This window comes from Larus michahellis, chromosome 7 (assembly GCF_964199755.1).
Source record: "Larus michahellis chromosome 7, bLarMic1.1, whole genome shotgun sequence".
Classification (NCBI taxonomy): domain Eukaryota; kingdom Metazoa; phylum Chordata; class Aves; order Charadriiformes; family Laridae; genus Larus; species Larus michahellis.
In genome coordinates, this window is record NC_133902.1 from 22500568 (window position 1) to 22521355 (window position 20788).

Genomic DNA, 20788 nt, shown 5'->3' on the forward strand with positions numbered 1-20788 from the left:
ATGTCTAGATTTCTAACCATGAAAGCAAGGTGACTGCTTTTAAAGAAGTCTTTGTTAGTATAGCATTCAGGCATGCTTCTAAGGATTAGTAGCACTATGCGTCGTCTTCTTCCTTCTGCTTGAATATAGGCTTGAATATAACCTGATAAAAGTTCTCAATCCTGTGAGTTAAGCCTAAATTTGCAGCTGACAGGGAGTTTCAGTCAAATGCTCAATTAAAAATGAATGCAAAGACCTTACTTGGGGTAGATTAATTTTGGGAAGCTTGCATCAATGAGAACAACTCAGTGGTAAGTCACATTCAGGTGGACTCTATTCTATCACAGTGCTTATTTCCAAGATATTCAAAATTTATCTGATGTAAAGTGAATGAGTCAAGGAAAAATGAGATACAATCTGAATCCTAAAATAGTAGTATCTTCACTTCGGTGACTGTCCAGTTTGTATGGGTCAAAAATACAGTATTTCACTGTTACAGGAGTAGGAAGGCTGTGTCTGAGACACTTACTGGGTCGAGGTCAGGCTGTAAAGGATCATAAGCCTGGCGAGAAGCACCTCTGCAATAAAACTTATTCCCATCCCTTGTAGCCTGCACCACTGTTTGCATCATCTTGTTTATCTCATAACTCCAATGAATACTATGTGGGAAGTGTAGTGTAGCTATGGCATTAATATTTCTTGAGGGAATATGCTAATGTAGCAGCTTTATTACTGGACACCAGTGCAGACAAACCCATTATTTAAAAAAATGCTGTAGAAAACCCATGCCTTTCCTTCCTGGTGCTTGCTGTTGTGGAAGTAGCATATTTGTTGGCTTTAAACTTTGATGTATGTTAAAACCCCATTTCTGGCACACAGAAAAACTGCTTGAACTGCTTAAACTGGCTAGCTTTAAATTCTGGAATTTTCTTTTTTTTGAGACCTGTGTGATTGAATCTCATGCTCGCCACTGCTTTGTTACTCAGAGCTCCTCACTTGTATTATAATAAGCACTGTTGATAAAGGCCTGGAAAAAATTTGGAGAAAAAAAATTAAACGTAAAGAGTGACCTCAAATATTACACTATCTGTTAGTTGTTTGTAATGGAAATGTTGCTGTTTATTAATGGACAGTGCTCCCCAACTGCTTTTTATTAAGGGGAGATTTTACTGTTGGAAAAACTTTGGATGGAGCAGTGGTGCTTTTCTTGGTAATTCAGTATTGTCATGATGGTGTTTATTTAACAAACAGATTGTACAAAAAGAACCTATGCATACAAATGAGTATATCTATAGTATTTTCTTTCACAGTTCTTTCACAGTCAGATGTGTGAAATAACAGGTGTCCAAAAGTTTGTCTCAGACATTCTGAATGCTGACTCCTACTTATTTTGCAATGTTTATGCCTCTTCTTAAAAATTACCTGAATATAATAAGGAATGCAGGCTTAAACATTTTGTAAGCTTATAGATCTTGCAAATAACATACTTGGAATTTTCATAAACAGTGTTGTTATTGTTCTATGTGTTGCTTTTGAGTAACTTACTGTAACTGTAGAGTGATTAAGTGACTAGACTACAAACCTTACAAAGTTAGATCTTTTTTTCCCCTCAGTGAAACTATTACAGCCCTAAATTGAGAGAATGAGATGGCTCTAATATGCAAGTATCTCTCATATCTATTCACCTGACTACCCGCTGAATAACATCAGTAACAACAGGAAAAGAATTGGGAAAATGAGATCTGGGAATGGCCAGGGGAATGGCAAAAAAGAAAAAAGTAACAGCAGCTGCACTGCATTGGACCGAGATACCATTTATCACACTCCAAAAACCAGATGTGTGGGGAAGCAAGGTAAGAAAAGGACGAGGTCATGTACTTCTCAGGAGTGCTTGTCATACATAGCTTCCAATGATTTTTAATCTGGAAGACTTCCTCTACTACATGTAGCCTGTGATGGCTTTCTTTTCCAAGTACATCCCCTGTTTTTTCCTGGTAATCCCTATACATTTTTACCATCTTTTGGAAACCCAACAGTTCCACAGCTGTGCTACCTCGTGTTTCGAACATGACTCTACTAGCTTGTGTTACTAGATCTCTAGGGAAATATACCTGGAGGAAGTGATATCACAGCATGGTTTGGGTTGGAAGGGACCTTAAAGATCCATCTAGTTCCAACCCCCCTGCCCTGGGCAGGGACACCTCCCGCTAGACCAGGCTGCTCAAAGCCCCATCCAGCCTGGCCTTGAACACTTCCAGGGATGGGGCACTGACAACTTCCCTGGGCAACCTGTTCCACTGCCTCACCACCCTCACAGTAAAGAATTTTTTCCTGATATCCAATCTAAATCTACCCTCTCTCAACTTGAGGCTGTTACCCTGTGTCCTATCACTACACTCCCTGACAGAGAGTCCCCCCCCATCCTTCCTGTAGGCCCCCTTTAGGTACTGGAAGGCTGCTATAATATATACCCTATGCCTTCCTCTGTTTTGACTTGATGTGAAGTAGAGAAAGCGGATATAAAAAAAGGAATTGATGTTTTTAAGTTATGAAGAACACAATCTCTTCATGTATTTTAGTGCTAGAAATATTTTTTTACAAAATTAGAAACTTTCTCTCTTAAGGTGCTCAATTCTTTGCTACGAATGGGCCTTAGTCAGAAAAATCATTAATGAAGCAAATAGTCTTTGTTCCTGGTTATGTACTGGTTGTATTTTATGTAGCTACGATCACATTAAATGCTTTTACAGTGATACCAGTAAATCGCCCTTCTCTTTTTCCCCTCACACTAGTATTAGAGGCTTAGAAGTGACCTTGGCTTAGTCTGTCACTTCTAGTTCTTTCATTTCAATAGATGCTCTGTCTTTTTACAGAGAGTGGCTGTTGCTGGTGTTAGCAATAAGGCCAAAATGTTTTATTCATTTATGATGTTATAGCCCTAATATGTGACCACACTAGGCTCCTTCATAGCACATTATTGAAATTAATGGCAAAAATAATCAGTTCTTTTGATCATAACACAAATGAAACGCTGCTATTTTATCTGAAAGAGACCTCAGAGGTAATCTCTTTATTTTACATTTGTGATTGAAAAATTTTACAGAGTGTAATACATCCGGACGTAAATTTGAGCAAGACTGGCTTAAAACTAGAAATGTTCCTGAAATACACCCAATCACAATTCAAACATGAGATGGACTCCTAAATTAAAGCAAGATACAATGGAGAAGAGCATCACAACTTTCCTTTAAAAAAAAAAAAAACAAAAAACAAACCAAAAAAAAAACCCCAAACAAAACACCTAAATTGCTATATAAAATGTATGGAAAGTAGAAAGAAGTATTCCTGAAGGGAAGAGAGAAGCAAATTATCACAAAGGTTCACAAGGCAAAAGGATATTCTCTGTACAGTCAGCCATTAGGGAAGCGTGTTCTACGGATGCTGCATCCTTGGACCTGTGCTGGAATGAAACTGTCTTGTCAGTGTATAATACGGGTGTAGTGCATCTTTTGTAGTTGTAGAAAACCAGCTGAAACCTTACATTTCTCAGACATCTAATAAATTTTAACAGGCTTGCTATTCTAGGAGACCTTTTGTCCTGTTCGTGTTTAATCTCTGCTCCTGTTTTATTCCTTGGTTTACCTTCTTACATTGAGGCCGCCAGTCTTGTGCTCTGAACACTGCATGTAAAGACTGGCTTGAAGACGTTATGGTAGTTTGGTCTCTATGCAATAATACAAATCCATTGCAAACTCTCAGTCAATGTTTTCTACCAATCTTAGTAATGTCTGACGTGTCAAGTAGTTCAGTTGTCGTGGTTTCAGAACAGTAGACTAAAGAAAAAGACGAACTGACCTCCACTTCGAGAATTCTATAGCTGTAATGAAATGCCTCCTTAAAGTCAGGTAACAGCAAAGTTTCTAGTCAATAAACCTTTAATCTTGACTCTTCGTCACTTTCTTTTGTTGTGTTCTCCCTGTTCCAAGTATAAACACTACATAAGGGAGGCTTTTCTGACTGACCTCTCCAATCCATATCAACTGGTGTAGTAATTGTTGGTTAAGCTGTCTCCCGTTGGGCTCCCTCCACGGGCATGGAGCAAAGCACAATATTGTCCTGTAGTGTGCTCTCCTAATGCAGCTCAAAACACTCTAGAGTTTTGTTTGTAAAACAGAGAGAAGGATTAGGAAAGTTGGTCAGAAAGGACGTAGCAAAGACCTTATCTCTTCAAATGTCTACCAGACTAGACTAAAAAATGCGGAGAGGGGATAAACTATAAGGAACCAGAAGGAGTTTAACTGCCATTGTCTCACATTTGTGAACTTTTTCCTTGAATAAGAAGCTGGTGGGTGTCAGAACTACACTTTGCGTCAGCAGTATTAGCCTTATACCACAGGCTTTTCAGTCTTTTTCTTGTCAATACAAAAAACCTACGTTCTATAAATAGTGATTCTAGATTTTCTGCCGCACAGTGTCTCCCACGCAGAAGTATGAAGTTAGCATTCCACAGAATACTTGCTATACATAAATAATTGCCCATTCTTTGTATCTCTGGGGAGGCAGGAAGAAGTGGAATGAGGACTTTACCCCAAGACAGCAAAAAGGAAAAAAGCTTTTAAATACGCTTTTTATTCAAAGCACAGAAGCGTCTTCAGTTTCTGTCCCTGATAACTGTTGTCAGTATTAACTGGCAGGCTTCTTTTTGATAGCTGAAGAAAACCCGTGTATTTCAGAAGTCTTCCTCAGAAGCACCTAACTAGGAGTCTACTGGAACAACTGCCTGGCAATTGCCGGCTGATGTCTTAAAAGCAGACAATAATAACTTAAGAAACCCAACAAAATCCAAACAAAGCAAACAACAAAACACACTAAACTTTCCCCTCCCCCCCCCCCGAAGTTGCCTGTTGGAATGATTAGAGACCTGATTCTGTATTGATCTGTTTTCTTTAACTTTATTCCTTGACTTAAACATTAATTTATTCTTTAACCCAGCAAAGATGTAGTCACCAGTAGGTAACAACATGCTTTGGTTTAATGTTAATGCCAGACAGGACAGTATTCTGTGGATACAGAAGATCAAAATGTAGCGGTTTTAAAATTGAGGGTGAAGTTAGGTCTTGGTTTGTTTTGGGAGAAAGGGTATTTTTGGATGGAGAGGAGACAAGTTTGAACTCTGGGGCATTCTGTAAGATGGTAACGTGTCTTCTGAAGTCAAAAGACTAGAGCTGATGGCTGATCTGGTTTATCGCGGCACAGGATGCCTGGGCTCAAAGTCCTGAAACGCTTTTTGAGAGGAGGGAAATATCATTTTCTCTGTCAGTTTGTCTTACAAAAGCACTAGAAGGTCGCAGTATTTGAGTATAAAAGAACATTCAGAGTAACAGGTTTAATTTGTTAGAGGATTTCTGAAGTGGTAACACATCATAATATCCCTTTCCCTATCAGATAGCAAGGATCTTGGCTCTACTTCACTCCATTGCCTTTCAATCCTACTTGCTCTGCATGCTACTATTATTTTGCCGTATAGTTCTTCAACATGTTTAAAGTCTGAACTCATTACTAAGCATACAGCAGTCTGAAGAATTTTTTTTTTGTATCACTAACCAGGGAATTCTTCATGAGTTTTAAACTTTGCTTTGTTCCGTCCTTTAGCAACGAGGTAGATGTGTCGCTGTAATACAGGAGCACTAGAGGACAGATGCTTCAAGGCAAGATGTGGCATTATGTTTCTGGTATAGCAAAGACAGCTGCTCTTTGAGACTGAGCTTTATTAGATTACTTCGAAAATGCACAATGAAAAAAAAAATAGGAAAAATTCTTAAAAACCAGGGGTTAAAGTTGTACATAAATTGCTATGGTTTTACTAAATGGATTACTTGCACTGATGACAGGAATGGCAATATCTCTGTAACAGGAACCAGGGATCTCTGGTATTTCTGTATAACCAGGAGCAGGCAGGAATGTAAGAAAACTAGAAGATGCCTCTTGTCTTCTGGGAATTCTCCATAAATGGAAATCTACTAGAAAGTGACCCTTGTCTTCTGTGCCTATAGATCCTGGCTACAGGGAGTGTTCTGTTTCTCTTTGCTCTTAGTAGAATACTGTTTCACAAGTGTTTCTGCCAGGTGTAGTCACTTCCACTTTCTAAATAAAAACTGTGCGTGTGTTCTAGTAATGTGCTCCGTATGCATTTGCTATGGTTGATGGTCTCATCAGAAAGGATGGTACTGAAAATTGAATGAAAGCAATGACAGCCAAAAGAAGGGAAAGGTTAAGAAAGAAATTTAGATACAACTAAGAATATGATGACGGATGAATAATGATTTCTTCCTCACCTTTAGGGAACTGTGCAAAAGCAGGGTCTTCTAGAGGATCTTGTGTGAGTGTAAGAAGGTGCAGTTAAATTCATGGCACGCAGCGAGCAATTTACCTTCTCTGGAAATGAAGAAAAAGGTGGAGGCGAAAGCATTGAAGAGATAGTAGGTAAGGATGATTATTTATTCAAGTGTAGTATTAGTACTCTTTTATTAATTGTGCCTGCTGTGTATTTACTAGCTCTGCACGATAAAACCAGAAGCACGGCTCTAATCTGAAGACAGAATTAGCCCATAAAGGAGCTTCCACTGCAGTAGTAAAGGGCGATGGAGCTTTTTCAGCTAGTGGCCTGACGTCGCGTAGCATCTATGGAGCTGTTTCAGTGGGGAAGGAGAAGCAGAAATACAGAAACACCTTCTGGACACAATAGACACTGTGCGAGATGAGCGAGCTACGTACGTTATACAACAGTATATTGTTGTTAAAAGGAATCCCAGTTCTTTGCCTACTTCTTAGTGGTTAATTTTTCACCAATTAATAGCTTAGTGGCCTGTAAATTGAAAGCTAGAGATAACAGGAGAGTAAATATAGAAACATATAATTAATTTGTTTACATTCCATAATATGATCTCAGTAGCTGCTCTTTATCTATTTGTTAGTCGTGCTGGGAACCAAACAAGCTAGTAAAGAAAAATCACGTTGTCACTGGCAGGGTGTTTCCATTAACAGCAAAGTCTGTTTCAGGCTTTCATGCCTCTGTCCGCGATGCTGTCAGACGTAGCAGCGCAATGTAAGCAATGGGATCACTCGGTCTCTTCTGCAACAGAAAATACTTTCCCTCATTTACAGTAAGCTTGGCTTCGATTAGAAGTATAATCCCAAGCCTGTACGCTTTGATTTTTTTTCCCACGTTGAGGCAGGGGGGTGTAATACCATATAGGGATATGTGGCTACGCTCGCAGGCAGTCTAGACTGATTGCCTCTGTGCTCTGAATCAAGGCCAGACAGCCGTGACGCCACCGCTTCCGTTTGACACTGGTGACTAAACTCGGTGGGAGCGGAGCAGGGTGCCCGGTGCTGAGTCAGGAAAACAACAGGCTGCTTCACCTTTCTTGGCCCAAATGATGGCAGAAAGCAGATATGCACGAAAACAGCTGTTGAAAAAGTGATTATCTTCTTGAAGACAGGAAATGGTTTCAGAAAAGACTTCCTTAGGGATGTGTAACCCCTGACTCTATGTAATAAAGCCTGAGTTATGCCTGTCTTTTAGCAATTCGCTGACGACAAGCAGTAGTGCTGCATGGACAATCCTTAGGAAGGCAAAACTTATCATTTGGTAAAACAATTCTAATATCTTAAAAATAACTTACCCTTCACTGTTTGTATAATGTTGTAAAGCTATACAATCAAGTAGAGAAAATAAATCCTCCTTTTCCCTAAGCTGATGACTTAATGATCAAAGTACACATAAAACACTTTTTTTCTTTTAGTTTATTGCCCTGTCTAGTTGCTAGAATTTGGGAACTTATTAACCCATCTGCAGTTTTGCTTTGATCAAGTCTGTAGTACAATAGCTGTGCGAGAGTAGTCAGTAAATGACAATAAATTTAATCTTATTAATGATTTTTTTTTTTTAATCTATGAAGAGGCAGCAAATTTAGGAAAATTAGCAACAAGTATCAGGTCTAGGTGTAGGAACTCTCCTCCTATTCTGGACAGAATAAGAATTTTTGATGTGGCTTCCTTAAGGAATTATTATTATCACTTGGTAGCAAGAACGAGGGACTGGAACACAGGCTTACCTGGTTCTTCTTGCTGGCTCTGCCACGGGTCTACTGCAACAAAAGAATTAGCGTCTGTATTCTGCTGTTTGTCAAGTTGTGATATACTTACTGCAGACGGGAAAGTTGTGAGAATGAATAAATTGAAATGTTTGGGGCTTTCTTCCTTGTAGGCCATGAGGCTGATGCAAAACCTACATTAAAACAAATACAGATTTTGGATGAAAAATACGTATTAGTTACTGCTTACAGCGGAGTAACAGCGCCGCAGGGCTGTGCAAGAATCGAGGCGATGCACGTACTTCCAGATGGGAGTAAACAGTTCAGATATAAAGGATTTTTAAAATGAAAAGCTAACTCTCAACCCCTTTTCAATGGAAACAATTTATTGTGAAATCCTCTCTTGCTTTCTAGCCTTGTTTTCTTTTTCCTCCTGTACTTATAATTTTTCCAATTTTTTTTTTTTTTTTAATTTTAATAGCAGGCAAGTAGCAGTAGGCTTGTCAAGAGTCCATGGTGAACAATATCGCTGACATATCCTACATCCAGCTTCTAAAATGTTGCTATTATTCTGCTTCTTTCTCTTACTCTATTGTATTTTCTGTTGGCTTCAAGACTAATTTAGCTTGCGTGTTAATATAAAGTCTGACTGTATTAAGATACAACAATGCTAACGCTCTTAATTCAAAGCAACTTTATTCATTTAGTAAATTTAAATTATCGCTCAGTACCAATGTTCAGTTTTTCCTCTTGGGATCCTTTATATGTTACACATCTTTTTTTTCTTGAAAACCTGAATACCGTGGTATCAGTAAATGTAAGCTGATAGGACACAACTTAAAAAAAACCCAAGAGTGACTGTAAATTCGCACTACGAGGGAAAACAGGAAACTGATACTAATTCTGAGATATGATTCATTAGTGGGTGATAAAGAAAGCACCTTTTTTTTTTTTTTTTTTTTTTTTGCTGTGAAAAGGTCCTTGGGTTCTATGAAGAATAATTCATTAAAAGGAAAAGAAGACAGACAATGTTAAATGGACCTAGGTCAAAGTTTTAATATACTAATTTGCCTACATTGAATTAAGGCAGTTACATCAAAACTTCAAGAATACCTAATGATTACGAAATCATGTCTCTCTTGTTCAGTAGGTTAATTAGCAGTTCTACAGACATAATGCTTCTGAGTGCATTAAGTTGCCTACCAGTAGTCCCGATTAGTTACTTTCTGCCACGATGATTTCTCTCCATTGAAAACATTCTCAGTATGTGGCATCTAATTTTGCTCATTCTGCATCTTGTTACCTCTACCTGATGCACCCGATTTTTAGAACTGAACGTGCAAAAGTTACTTTGCATAAACTTGACAGATTTGTCTCGTAGAATAGAAGGCTAAAATTTCACCAGTGGTTCCCATACCCTATTCAAAACTTTGGGAGGAGTTATACTGTTATTTTAGAAAGACATTTCAACTGATGTGATTTCCACTCTTTAATTAAACAAGCCATGACTTAACAATATCTTTAAGGTAGGATTTTCAACTTCTTGTTGCAGCTATTGTTGTACTCGAATTAATCACTGAAGTTAAGAGGGCCTCAGCATAACCTTTCCTCAACGTGACATGTTTTCTGAGGCTTTTTCTTGTATAGCTTGTGGGTTTTCATATGCTTATTTTATAAATTATTTTCTTTCAGGATTCCCTTTACTTGGAATCTGTCCCTCACTGAATATATATGGGGTATTTTTAACTTGTATTTAGGGTTTAAAGTATCATTATATGTTCTTTTTATCATGCTCACATGAGAAAAGCAAAGCTAAAAGTTTAGACTTCTGGTGGCAATAGTGTGAAACGGACTACATGGTAACAGCGTTGGGTTTTATGAAATAAGATTCTGAATGAATAAGAATTAATTCAACTTTATAGGCGTTCCAGCATGTTTTCCTTTTCCTGAAACACTGCTATACTAAGCACATGTTGGACTCCGCTGTAGGCTGATGCAGGTAAGGCTACGAGGGATTTGGTAGCAGCCTACCATGATGACAGTGCTAAAATATTATTAGTGACAGATGATACAAGGGCCAGAAACTGTGAGTGAAGAGTTTCAAGCTGGACGCTGGACACCTCTTCTCCAGATGGGTAGTGCAGTGCTAAAACTGGAGGCGAGCGCTCCATCAGGGAGGTTCACAGCCCTGCACCTGCCGCTTGGCATTCCGCTCCCTGGCAGAGGTGACCCCGGGATTTTGAAGTACTTCATTTCATATCCTATTTGTTTGAAAATCGTTGTTGTCTTCCTCCACGGATGGATCCACAGTGGCACTTAACTTCACTCTTTGCTTATGTCAGCAGATTTCCCAAAACAGATTGTCTCCGAGACTCCGTAAGAAGGGCTTCACCGAGAAAGTCTTACTAAGGAAGACTTTGTAAGACGGAGTGTGGATGTGTCCCCCTCTTCTTATGTCTGGCACTTTTTAATAGCGCTTTAAACCCCCCCCCAAGGGTTCGGGTCCCAGCAGAAATTTAAGTTTTAAAACTCGGGTGCCTTAACCAAGGGGCGATCGCAGGGCAAGCATTTCCCTCCCCGGCCCCGCCCCAGCTGCGATTTCATGGCCCCGCAGGTTCAGCCGCTCCCCCGGCGGGGCCGGGCTGGGGCCCGCCGGCTCCCGGCGGAAGGGCGAGGCGCGCGGGCGGGCGCGGCGCGGCGGCCCCGGCCCGGTGCGGAGCAGGGCCCGCCTCCGGCACCACATGATGCCGCTTCTCCTTCCTGCCGCCCCTGTCCCGAGGAGAAAAGGGAACTGGGCGCAGGGCGGGAGGAAGTGATTCCGCTTTCCCGCCCCGCCGCGGGAAACAGGCGGCCCCTCCGCCCCCCCCCCCCCCGCTTCCCGCCGGGCCGGGCGCTGCCAGGGCAGAGCTGCGCGGCGTTGGGCCATGGCGCGGCTGTGGCTGCTGGTGCTGCTGGGCGGCGCGGTGGCCCCGGGCAGCGCCTTCAACCTGGACGTGGAGCACCCGGCCGTCTACTCCGGCCCCGCGGGCAGCTACTTCGGCTTCGCCGTGGACTTCTTCGCTCCCGACCCATCCTCGTAAGTGCCCTGTCCCGTCCCCTCCCGGGCGACGGGGGCCCGTCCCGGCGGCCCCTCGCTCCGCTTGTGGTGCGCTGGCGGCGGGGCTGTGGCCGAGGGTGGCGGTGTCCCGGCCGGCCGGGAGGAGGATGAGGATGGCGATACGGGGGGCCGGGAGAACCCCGTGCCAGCAGCCGAGCCGCTGCCGCTAGTTCACAGTGCGGGCTTGGGGGGGCGGGGGGGGGGAGGACTGACACCAGGGCGGCTCTGGGATGAGAAGGATTAATTGATGGAGCCGTTCGCTCCGGCCCCGCAGCGCTGCCATGGAGCCGAGCCGTTCCGAGCCTGCCCCGGGAGGGCTGGTTGCCCCGGCAGGGCTGGTAGCCCCGGCGGCCGCCGTGCCCCACCCTCAGCCGGGCCGGCACCAAGGGCGGGTGGGGGGTCCCTGCAGCGGGACCCCGGCGTGGGAGCCAGCCCCGGCACCCAAGCCCGTCTCCGTCTCCTCCCCGCGCCGGGGGGCTCTGCCCGCCGACACCCTTCTGCCGGGAAGTTCAAAACCTGAATGCCGTGCGGGCGGCAGGCTCGGTGGCACGGCGTAAACTGCACAGCTGGATTTTCTGAATTGCCTTATCAGTCTGCGGTTTAAGTAAATAATAGTGCCGGTAAATGCCACGTAGAGAGACGAAGGCATGGCGTTTTCCTTCCTGTGGCACCTGAGGTTTTGTCTCGTGAAATTTCAGCAGTTCTGCTGTTCTCCTTTTTGACCGCTCTTTGCAGAAGCGCTTCGTGTGAGTTGCGCTCTCTCTGTGCGGGTCCCAAAGCTGCTGAGCAGTCTAGAGAAGAAAAAGTTCCGTGTAAATACCCTCTGCATCTGCTTCCTGAATACGGTCTCATTTCACGTTAAACGAAAATTAGGCAATGTTTAGTAGCTGGTGTGTTTCAGGCTTTTCAATAGTTGTGTCATTAGCTTCAAAGTCATGGTGTTGCCTTAATGAATTAGTCTGTATTTCTCAGCTGCGGGCTACATTAAGATCCAGCTTTTGCCACTTTTTTTCCCTCCTTTCTCATCTTAAGAAAGGGCTGTAAAGCTGGAAAAGCTGTTGGCTTTCATCATGCTGAGGGGATTTTCTCTCCCACTCTCTCTCAGTCTTTAGCTCATAAAACTTTATAAACAGGTTCTCTAACTATTGAGCAAGCCTTTTTGCAGTACATCATCCAGCCTTGTTTGCTTTTCTTTATTGCCTACAAATACTAGAAGTTATCCTGTCTTAACTTGCGTGCGTTGCGACATCTTTCTGTGCTATCTTAATCCTGTAAGTCTTAGTACTAAAAGAAAAAAGGTTCTATTTGTGTTCCTCCCTTTATTTTTAGTAAGCATGTGTGGCTGCAGGGTTGTCAGGAGACTGGTAAATGCACGTAGTAAACTTTCTTTCTTGCTTTCCGATAAGGAATTATGTGACCCAGCTCTCCTTGAAATCACTATTTGGAACCTTTCCATTATTTTTATAATAACTATTGACCTCAAAGTGTGTGGCTGTAGAAGAAATAGTGTTGCCTTGTTTTTGTTTTTTTCTAAACTTTGAATACTAGTGGTTTTCAGACAGCGTGGAAGACTCCATACTTTTAAGCAAATTTTTTCTGCTCAATTTTTAGCTGTGACTAAATTTTTACCTGTTAGTCTGTATCTGCTAAGCTAAAGTCTAATACTGTACTTTATCTTAAATTTAAGCTCATAATTGAAACAAAATAGCTATGCAATTTTTGCAGGAACAGACTCATAACAGTGTTAAATTTTGAGTTTATGCCTATGGAGACTGATCATTTTGCCTCCTGAAATAGCCATAAATACATGTGTGCCGTGTCCTCTAGACATAGGCCGCGTCTTCCCCATCATTTGAGAAGGATGAACACACCCGCCCCGCAGACTGGAACGCCTGCAGATTCCCTCAAGCTGTTGGAGGGGAAAGAAACGTGGCGATGAACAGCGAGCTCAGCGATGGCTGCAGTTAAATGTTAGGTAGAAAACGGAGTGACCTGTTTTGCGGCACGATCAGCAAAAACTGTTCAGTAAAGCGAGCCTTGTTGAGTGTCGTGTGTGTCACTTGGTTCCTACACCTTTGTTGTTGCTTTGGTGAATTTCTGTTTTATCACTTTTTCTTTACATGAGTACTAGAGATGAAGTAAATTTAGTTAAGCTAAAGCTATTTGGATTGTCTAGCCTGACAATCAAAGGAGTGTTAATAGTTCTTGGATGCTCAAGCTGCTGTTTCATAGTCTATTTTGACCGGCTGGATACCAAAATAAAGCATATTTAGAAGTCCAGTATGAAAGACCTAATCCAGGAGTCAAAGCGGTAGTCTTGTATCAGGGTGCTCTGCGGTGCCTGACAGAGGGCGTAACCACAACACGAAGTGGCTGAACATAACTTTATAAAAACTGAAAAAGGCTTCTCATACATGCCGTGTTTTGAAACAATTGCATTTGATAGTCTGTCTTCCAGTATACAAGTACATGGAAATACCAGTTTCTCTTTACTGGCCCCTGGCAAAGCACTGGCAAGTGATTATTCCTGTAAGTCCACCTGGGTAACGTGAACTGCTGAGGATGTCGATGCACTTCCAGTCTTGGCAGCGTTGTGCTGGGGCAGGTGGTTGCACCGTGTGGGAGATGGGCGGTATCAAAGTATAGCTGGTGTATTCCCATGGCAATAATGCACTTCCCTCTGTATTCCCCTTTTCCCAAAGTATGCGGACTAGAGACTTCTTTGTATTTAGGTAATTTGTATATTATTATAAAACCTATGACAAAATCTGCTGATTTGGTCTATCATGATAAAAATGCATATCTTTTGTTGGTTTGTTTTGGGAAAAGAGATGACTAAACCTTCATGGAGTCCCGTAATGATTCCTTTATTGGTAATCTTGTTAATAAACTTCATCATAAAGATTGTCTTAAGAAAGATTTAAAATATATTATTAGAAGGGGAATGATTTATTTTTTTAAACAAGTATTTAATTTGGGGGGCTTCCCAAATGCTAATGATAGAGGAGTAAAGTGGGAGGCAAGCTACCGCTTGTTTAATAGATTGTAGTTGTAATAATTAATGTGTTTCTTTACTTGGCATTATGATGTCTATTTTTAAGCATTTCTGTTACACCCAGAGAGAATGTTTTAAGTTGATTAAAGCATTTCAAATTCTTGCTCTTGGAATCTAGAGAGTCGACGAATGGCAACTAAGGGAAACAAATGGATTGCCAGCTAGCCTAGATTTCCTGTCAGGGTCCACACCAGGAAATTTTTAAAGTTCTGCAAATTCAAGCGAGTTGGAAACTAGTAGTCTGTGTCTGTGTTGGTCTTCATACGAATCTAGCTTTGAGGAGGTGCTACGTGTTTATACCTGGTATTTACATATTAAGAAATATAGACTTAACCATGTACTAAAGTGAAGTCTGGAAGATGACTCTGAAAACCAGAACATGTTTGTTCACCCTGGATCTGCCTACCTGTAGACATTCTCTCCAACCAGTCTTGTAGCTTGTTCTGCTTAACACGATTTGAAAATTAAGTAACCGTCATGCCTGATACGGGATGATAAGACTTGCAAGCTCTCTTAAACAGGCTAAATGGAAACAACAGAGAAGATTCTGATAAAAGGAAGCATTTAGTTTTATGTCTCCTATCTGTCGTCTTCTGTACTTCAGATTGGCTTCCTAAGGAAAGTGCTGATGAGTCAAGTGTATCTCAGCATCTTCCAGGAACTCCAAGACCTCTGATGGCCTTGTTGGAAGATGCGAAGAACCCTGTTTGGTCTGGCTTTTCATTAAGTCTGTTCCTTACTTCACAACTTCTGAATTTTACCACCTGCACAGGCATAATCTTGTAGCAGTTCCTGCTCAGAGTGCACTTAACATGTTCATATAATCAGAGATTTATAAAAGCGCAACAAAACTTAATCAGAAAAATGATTGCTGTGTAATTAATTTCACTAAAGATTCGTTAATAGGCAAACCTGGGGTTGACAGTCACTTGAGTACCTGGAGATTCTTCTTAAAAGAGCATTCACTAACGCTGGGCTGACTCACCACTTAGTACCTTCTGAGCTCAGAAGCACTACTGTTTTGTTCATGTGTTGTTTCCATTTTTGACTGACTTCATTGAATTAGTTAGGACAAAATTAACCAGAAATTATGCCAGCCGATGACTTTCTTAAATTACAGAAGTAACACAATTTCCTGTTCTGCTGCATACATACATATTTTTAAAAGGGCAAAAAGAATATAAAAGGTGTTTATCTCATTTAAAAAATCATTTTAAGTAGGACAGAATACTTTTATCTTTTGTGGTAAATTTTTTCAGGTTTTTTGCGTGCTTTTGCTTGCAGAAAAGAGGGACCCAAGAACTAAACGTAATATGAATTTCTCTGAAACTCGAAGTAGTTATAGTCAGATTTAGATTTGATTGGGCAAGGCTTTTGCTTTATTAACCCTTCACGTGTCATAAAGTAAAAATGCCTGTACCTTAGGTTTTGAAATCTTGGTTTTATTTCTTCTTTTTACTGCAGGATATTTCTTCTGGTGGGAGCTCCAAAAGCAAACACTACCCAGCACAACATTGTAGAAGGAGGCCAGGTGCTCAAATGTAACTGGAATTCCAACAGAAATTGCCAGCCGATTATATTTGACTCCACAGGTAACGTGTAGTTTGCTGTGGGGGAGGATGGGGTATCTGTGCTCTACTCCTAGAGTGAGAGTGCAGAAGGGATTCAGATTCATGGGGGACCTTTTGATGGTTGATGTGAATGCAGCCAGTTTTGGACTGGCAACTAGTCAAGGCTTAGTGGGTGGGGTTTTTTTTTTCTGTTGTTTGTTCCCCCCCCTTTGAGAATTCTGTTGTCCTTGGTATGTGCTGAGAGCCTGAGTGAGCATACATTATTCTTCTTTTGTTTTAACCTGTTTACATTTCTCTTCTGTACTTTCCAGCAATCCTAAAACATTTAGCAACCTAATTCTCAATAGACCACAAGGGATTTATTGCCTGTTAAGAACACGGTATATGAGGAAACGTACTTTTTTAGTATCAGCAAAGGTGGTGTATGCAGAGATATTCAGAAGAAGAAGAATCTGAAACTGGGCGTATAAACTTCAAACTGGGGAAAAATACTTTTTTTTTTTCCCCTTGGATGGCTTCATAGTATTTGTGACACTTACGATAGCAGCACTCGGGGTGCCTCAGGTCAGTTCTGAAGTAGACTAAAGCTGAGCGGCAGCAATGCTGACATTAAACATCTCGCTTGGTCTTCATGCTCTGGTGCACACAGTGATTTCCACAAACTGTGGCAGGTCAGATGAGAACACACTGCATGTGCTTTTCAGCCTGAGCCACTCAGTGTTGAATCTTGTTTTCCACAGCGTGTTTCGGGCCAGCGGAAAAACCTTTCCGTGTCATGGGATTGGATTAGCAAGACCCATGTAGTAGGGCAGAGGAAGCACCTGTGCTTTTAACGTCTAGTTGGTTGTAATTCATTCTTGTGTTTGCTGGTATTTTGACTTGGCAGCCTAAAGGCTATTATGCAGCCTTCGTACATTGTGTATGATGCAGTGGAGAAGCTCTTCTTCCAATTCCATTGTCAAGGTATGCCCACAAAATATTGTTGGTGTTCAGATTTCTGAAATCTCCATATATTTTTCTGAAAACTCTGATGTTACCAGTTCCACTGGGGGGAAGAAAACAAGTACGTAATGGTACACACAAAACCTATGTCATTATCAGTCACGTCACTTTACTCTACAGGAGCCTTTCTGCCAGATTACTTAAAATCTCTGGTAAGGTGTGAAGTGTGACGTTTCAGCTGCATCAGTGTGTGACAGCAAAAATAGGTTTTAATTTTTTTTTTGTTTGTTTTTACTTTGGGATTATAATTTACTAGAATACAAATGTGGTGGTTGTTTTAAAGAACGAATCTATATGTCCCTAATTAATAGTCACCACAAAAATAATAGCCAAAAACCTTCTGGTAGGGAAAGATGAGCTACCTGGGTAGGTTCTAGATGCATCTTCCAGTGGGAAATGCAGTGTGTTTATCTGTTTATACTGTGAACATTTGCAATAGGCTTTTCCATGTGCCAGGCAGAGTAGATACAGAGGCCACGCTGCTTTGCTGTGTGTGTGTGCTCAAGGTATATACTACTGGGCAAACAAATAGTGTTTTGCTTATAATTTGCCTTTAAGTCACGGGCATGTTAATCGCTTGAAATTGAACAGTAAAAATAGCAGGTCATAATGGCTTAAGAGGATTTCTTTCAGGCACATTTTAACTCATTCCAGCTTTGTGGCAACGAATTGGGAAATAATGCATTTGTCAATTATTCTCTGGGTGAAAAGGGGCATTGTGTTTCAGTATACTAAAATAATAAATGCCCTGAGACAAAATAAAATGACTTTTTCTTTGTACATAATACAATGGTCGACTCCCTACGTTACGATGACAGCGTCTTGCTGCCAACACAGTGTAAAGCTGCACTCCTGCCTGCCCCCGCCTCGTGTGGTAAAAGGCGCGGAGGGAAGACCTGTGACTCGCTTCGCAGGAAATACGTAGCAGAAGATTCGACCACTGATTCGTGGTGCTAATGCCAAGGTGCTTTTTGTAGATGACTGAACAGAACCTCTGCAAGAATTCGTCCATCACTACTTCAACACTTGTGTAATATGATTTGTAATCCCAGAGGTGTTGCTTAGCCTTGCAATACAGGCAGATTTTTATTTTTCATTTCCCCTCCAAGATTATTTAGCTGTTTTGTCACTGGGAAAAGCAGCACAGGTTCTGCAAAATTAATTAGATGGGTTTCTTCGGAGCTAGTGAGAAATCTGACCCATGAAAATAATGAGAACATTCGTACTTGTGGCTTTTCTCTGTTTACCTGTTGATGCCAAACTCCATATGTGGAGTTGAAAAATTATCTTTACTAGAAGGCATGTCACTGTTCCTTCTGCTGTTTTGCTGTACCAGATAGCATAGCTGGTGGATCCCAGACCAGGCCAGGTCACTGCATCTGACGCCCAGTGTCTGAGGGCAAGGAGGAGACCGTGTTTCTGTGCTGTGAACATAGCAAGGGAATGGAGGAAGGAGCGAGTCATCTTCTGACTGTGTGAGGTTGCCTTTGTCCGCTCGTCTCCTGGTTGTATCACTGATAAATACGAGAGTAGGGTTTTACAGAGGTCTAGCAAGCGAGGTTTATTCCTCTCTCAATTATTATTTTTTCTTATTAAACATTACTTGTTTATAGTTCAGTTTTCCACCAACTTTATTAGTCCTTTTCTCTTCCCCATCCATACAAAGGCCACGCTGAGCTCAGCTGCGCAGCAGTGACTGCACAGAGTTGAGTTTTATTTTCTAACGCTTGCTTTTGGCTTACGTATCATGTTGGCACAGAAGCCTGGTCCTTTACATGAGACAAATGCAACAGCTATTACGTAGCCCAGGAGAGAAGGTACTAGCTGCTTTGCGTTCATCTTTGGAGGAGGAGTTGTTCAGGCCCTTGCCGTATGACGGCACTGCTTCGTACTTGCGTTTACCCTCACCCCAGCTCCTCTGGAGGAAAGTGATAAGTCATTAAGCTGATAGTTCTGGTAGTACCAATTTTACCACTTTGTTTCTTCCTTCCTGTGCATGACAGGTTGGCTCTTTAGGGGGGCCTCTGGGCAATAGGAGTCTATTCATGGAACTCGCATAGCTCTCATGCTGAAAATATATGTATTTATGCCTCTCATGCCCTCCCCACCAGCCTGTAACATAAAACTCCCTCATTAGAGGCATATATTACAATTTTTAAGCTGCTGGCCGGAAAGAAGTCGTTCTTTCACTGTTCCTACATAGCATGTTCTCTCATTTAAATCAGTGATATGCTTGCAAAGGGGAAGGTGGATCTCCCCTTGTCTTAGGTCTCCCAGCACAGAGGTTACACACATTTAAAAATACACTCAGAGAATATTCTTTACATATGTCTATGTGTGTGTGTTTCTGTGCATATTGTACTAATTGCTTTTGACGTTCTGGTATACATGGTGGCTTTGGAAGACAAAATGTTTATATCGCACATTAACACTTCCCAAATGTAAAGATGCTTCGCTGTGGGGCTTCTGAGCATTTTAGCATTGACATCAGTTGGCTTTGATTTAACGTAGTTATGACTATGTGAAAATTACATGACAAACATGTGTGGTAGAAAATGCCCTCAAATTCGGGGGTGCATATAGCTGTGCTGCATGTGCTTGTGTGTACATGGCCAGAAGCTAAACGTGCCACTGTCACAAAACTAAAGTTTCTGAGCCGCACAATCATAGAATACCAGGTTGGAAGGGATCTCAAGGATGATCTGGTCCAGCCTTTGGTATTTGTACTCAGTATTTCATTTGTACTCAATATTGTATTCGATATTTATATTCTTTTATATCTTGACTTCTTACTGCAGTTGCCACAGCATTACCACAATTTCAATTGAATTGTTATGTAAAATACTTAGGATTTTTTCCCCTCTGTTAACTTTCAGAGTGTGTAGGAGGCTGTATTTCTTCAGGAAAAGCGCTGGGGGGGAAATTTACATTCTCAAGTTTGTATATTCTCCAAAATTGTCATAAGCGTAAGCAATATCAGTAAATCCTTTCGTTTGCAAGGTGTTTTATGTTTCACATCCAAATTACCAAAACCCACAAGTTAGAGGTCAAGGCGGGTAAATATTTGTCTTCATTCTTAACCCTTCTCCACACCAGATAGTTTTGTGACTGAAAGTTCAGTTTATTTTTTGTTTTAATCCATAGCAATAGGGGAGCGTTCTGAATCTTACAAAGGATAAAGGATCTGGGAAAGCAAATGGTGGGAAAACCACTCTTACAGCTTTCCGAGCCCTAGTACTACTCTTTCTGCAAGAGTGACTGGAGAGATGGTTCCTCTCTTAGAAAGCTTAACAGTTTCTAGCAAGCAGTTGGCTTCATCTGCCAGCAGCTTTCTCCAGGAAAAACATATTTCTTGTGGGTAAACTGTATAAGGAATGCACTTAATATAGCAGTCTGTTTTCTCTTTCTGATCGGTTTTGAGACAGAGCTCCAAAAACATTTGATTTAAAGATTTCTACTCTCCTTCCCCTTCTGTCCTTTCCCTAGCCTTCACAGACTAGCACAGCAAAGCTTGTGTAGATAATACCTGAATATTACTGAAAGTATTTCCATAATCTTGCTAAGGGAAAATACTCTCGAAAAGTTAGTTTTTTCTGCGAGTTATATTTATTTTGTGTAGTTGTCCATTTTTTGTGCATAAAATTAACCATGTTTTTTCTATGCCAGGGGAGGATCAAAAGCTCGTTGAGCCAGACAGCTAAATCAGTGAGCGGAGGGGTGGTCAAACGTGCTTTTTAGGAAAATCAACAAGTCAGTTTGGCATGCATGGAATAGCAGGGTGGATACGCTTAGCTAATTGTCTGACATCTAGATAAATACCTCCATTATTTGGCCGTGGAATTTTAGAGAGCAGAATCACTCTGAATTTTCACTCTGACAAATGAAAAATTCTTCAGAGACCCATGTAACCAGTTGGAGTTAATCAGATTGTACACATGTGAGCAATATGTAGCAAAATAATGTAAACCAAATGAGTTTCCTATGTGCT

At 41.4% G+C, this 20788-nt stretch overlaps 1 protein-coding gene across 1 annotated transcript in view; it reads left to right on the plus strand.

Moving 5' to 3' along the window:
• The first annotated feature begins 10747 nt into the window (after positions 1 to 10747).
• The window catches only part of ITGAV (integrin subunit alpha V), a 50500-nt gene continuing 40459 nt past the window's right edge, over positions 10748 to 20788 (plus strand). The window contains exons 1-2 of the mRNA XM_074596057.1: positions 10748 to 11151; positions 15692 to 15819. Of these exons, the coding sequence (XP_074452158.1) occupies positions 11000 to 11151; positions 15692 to 15819 (280 nt within the window). The 5' untranslated portion in view covers positions 10748 to 10999. The remainder of the gene's footprint in view (positions 11152 to 15691; positions 15820 to 20788) is intronic.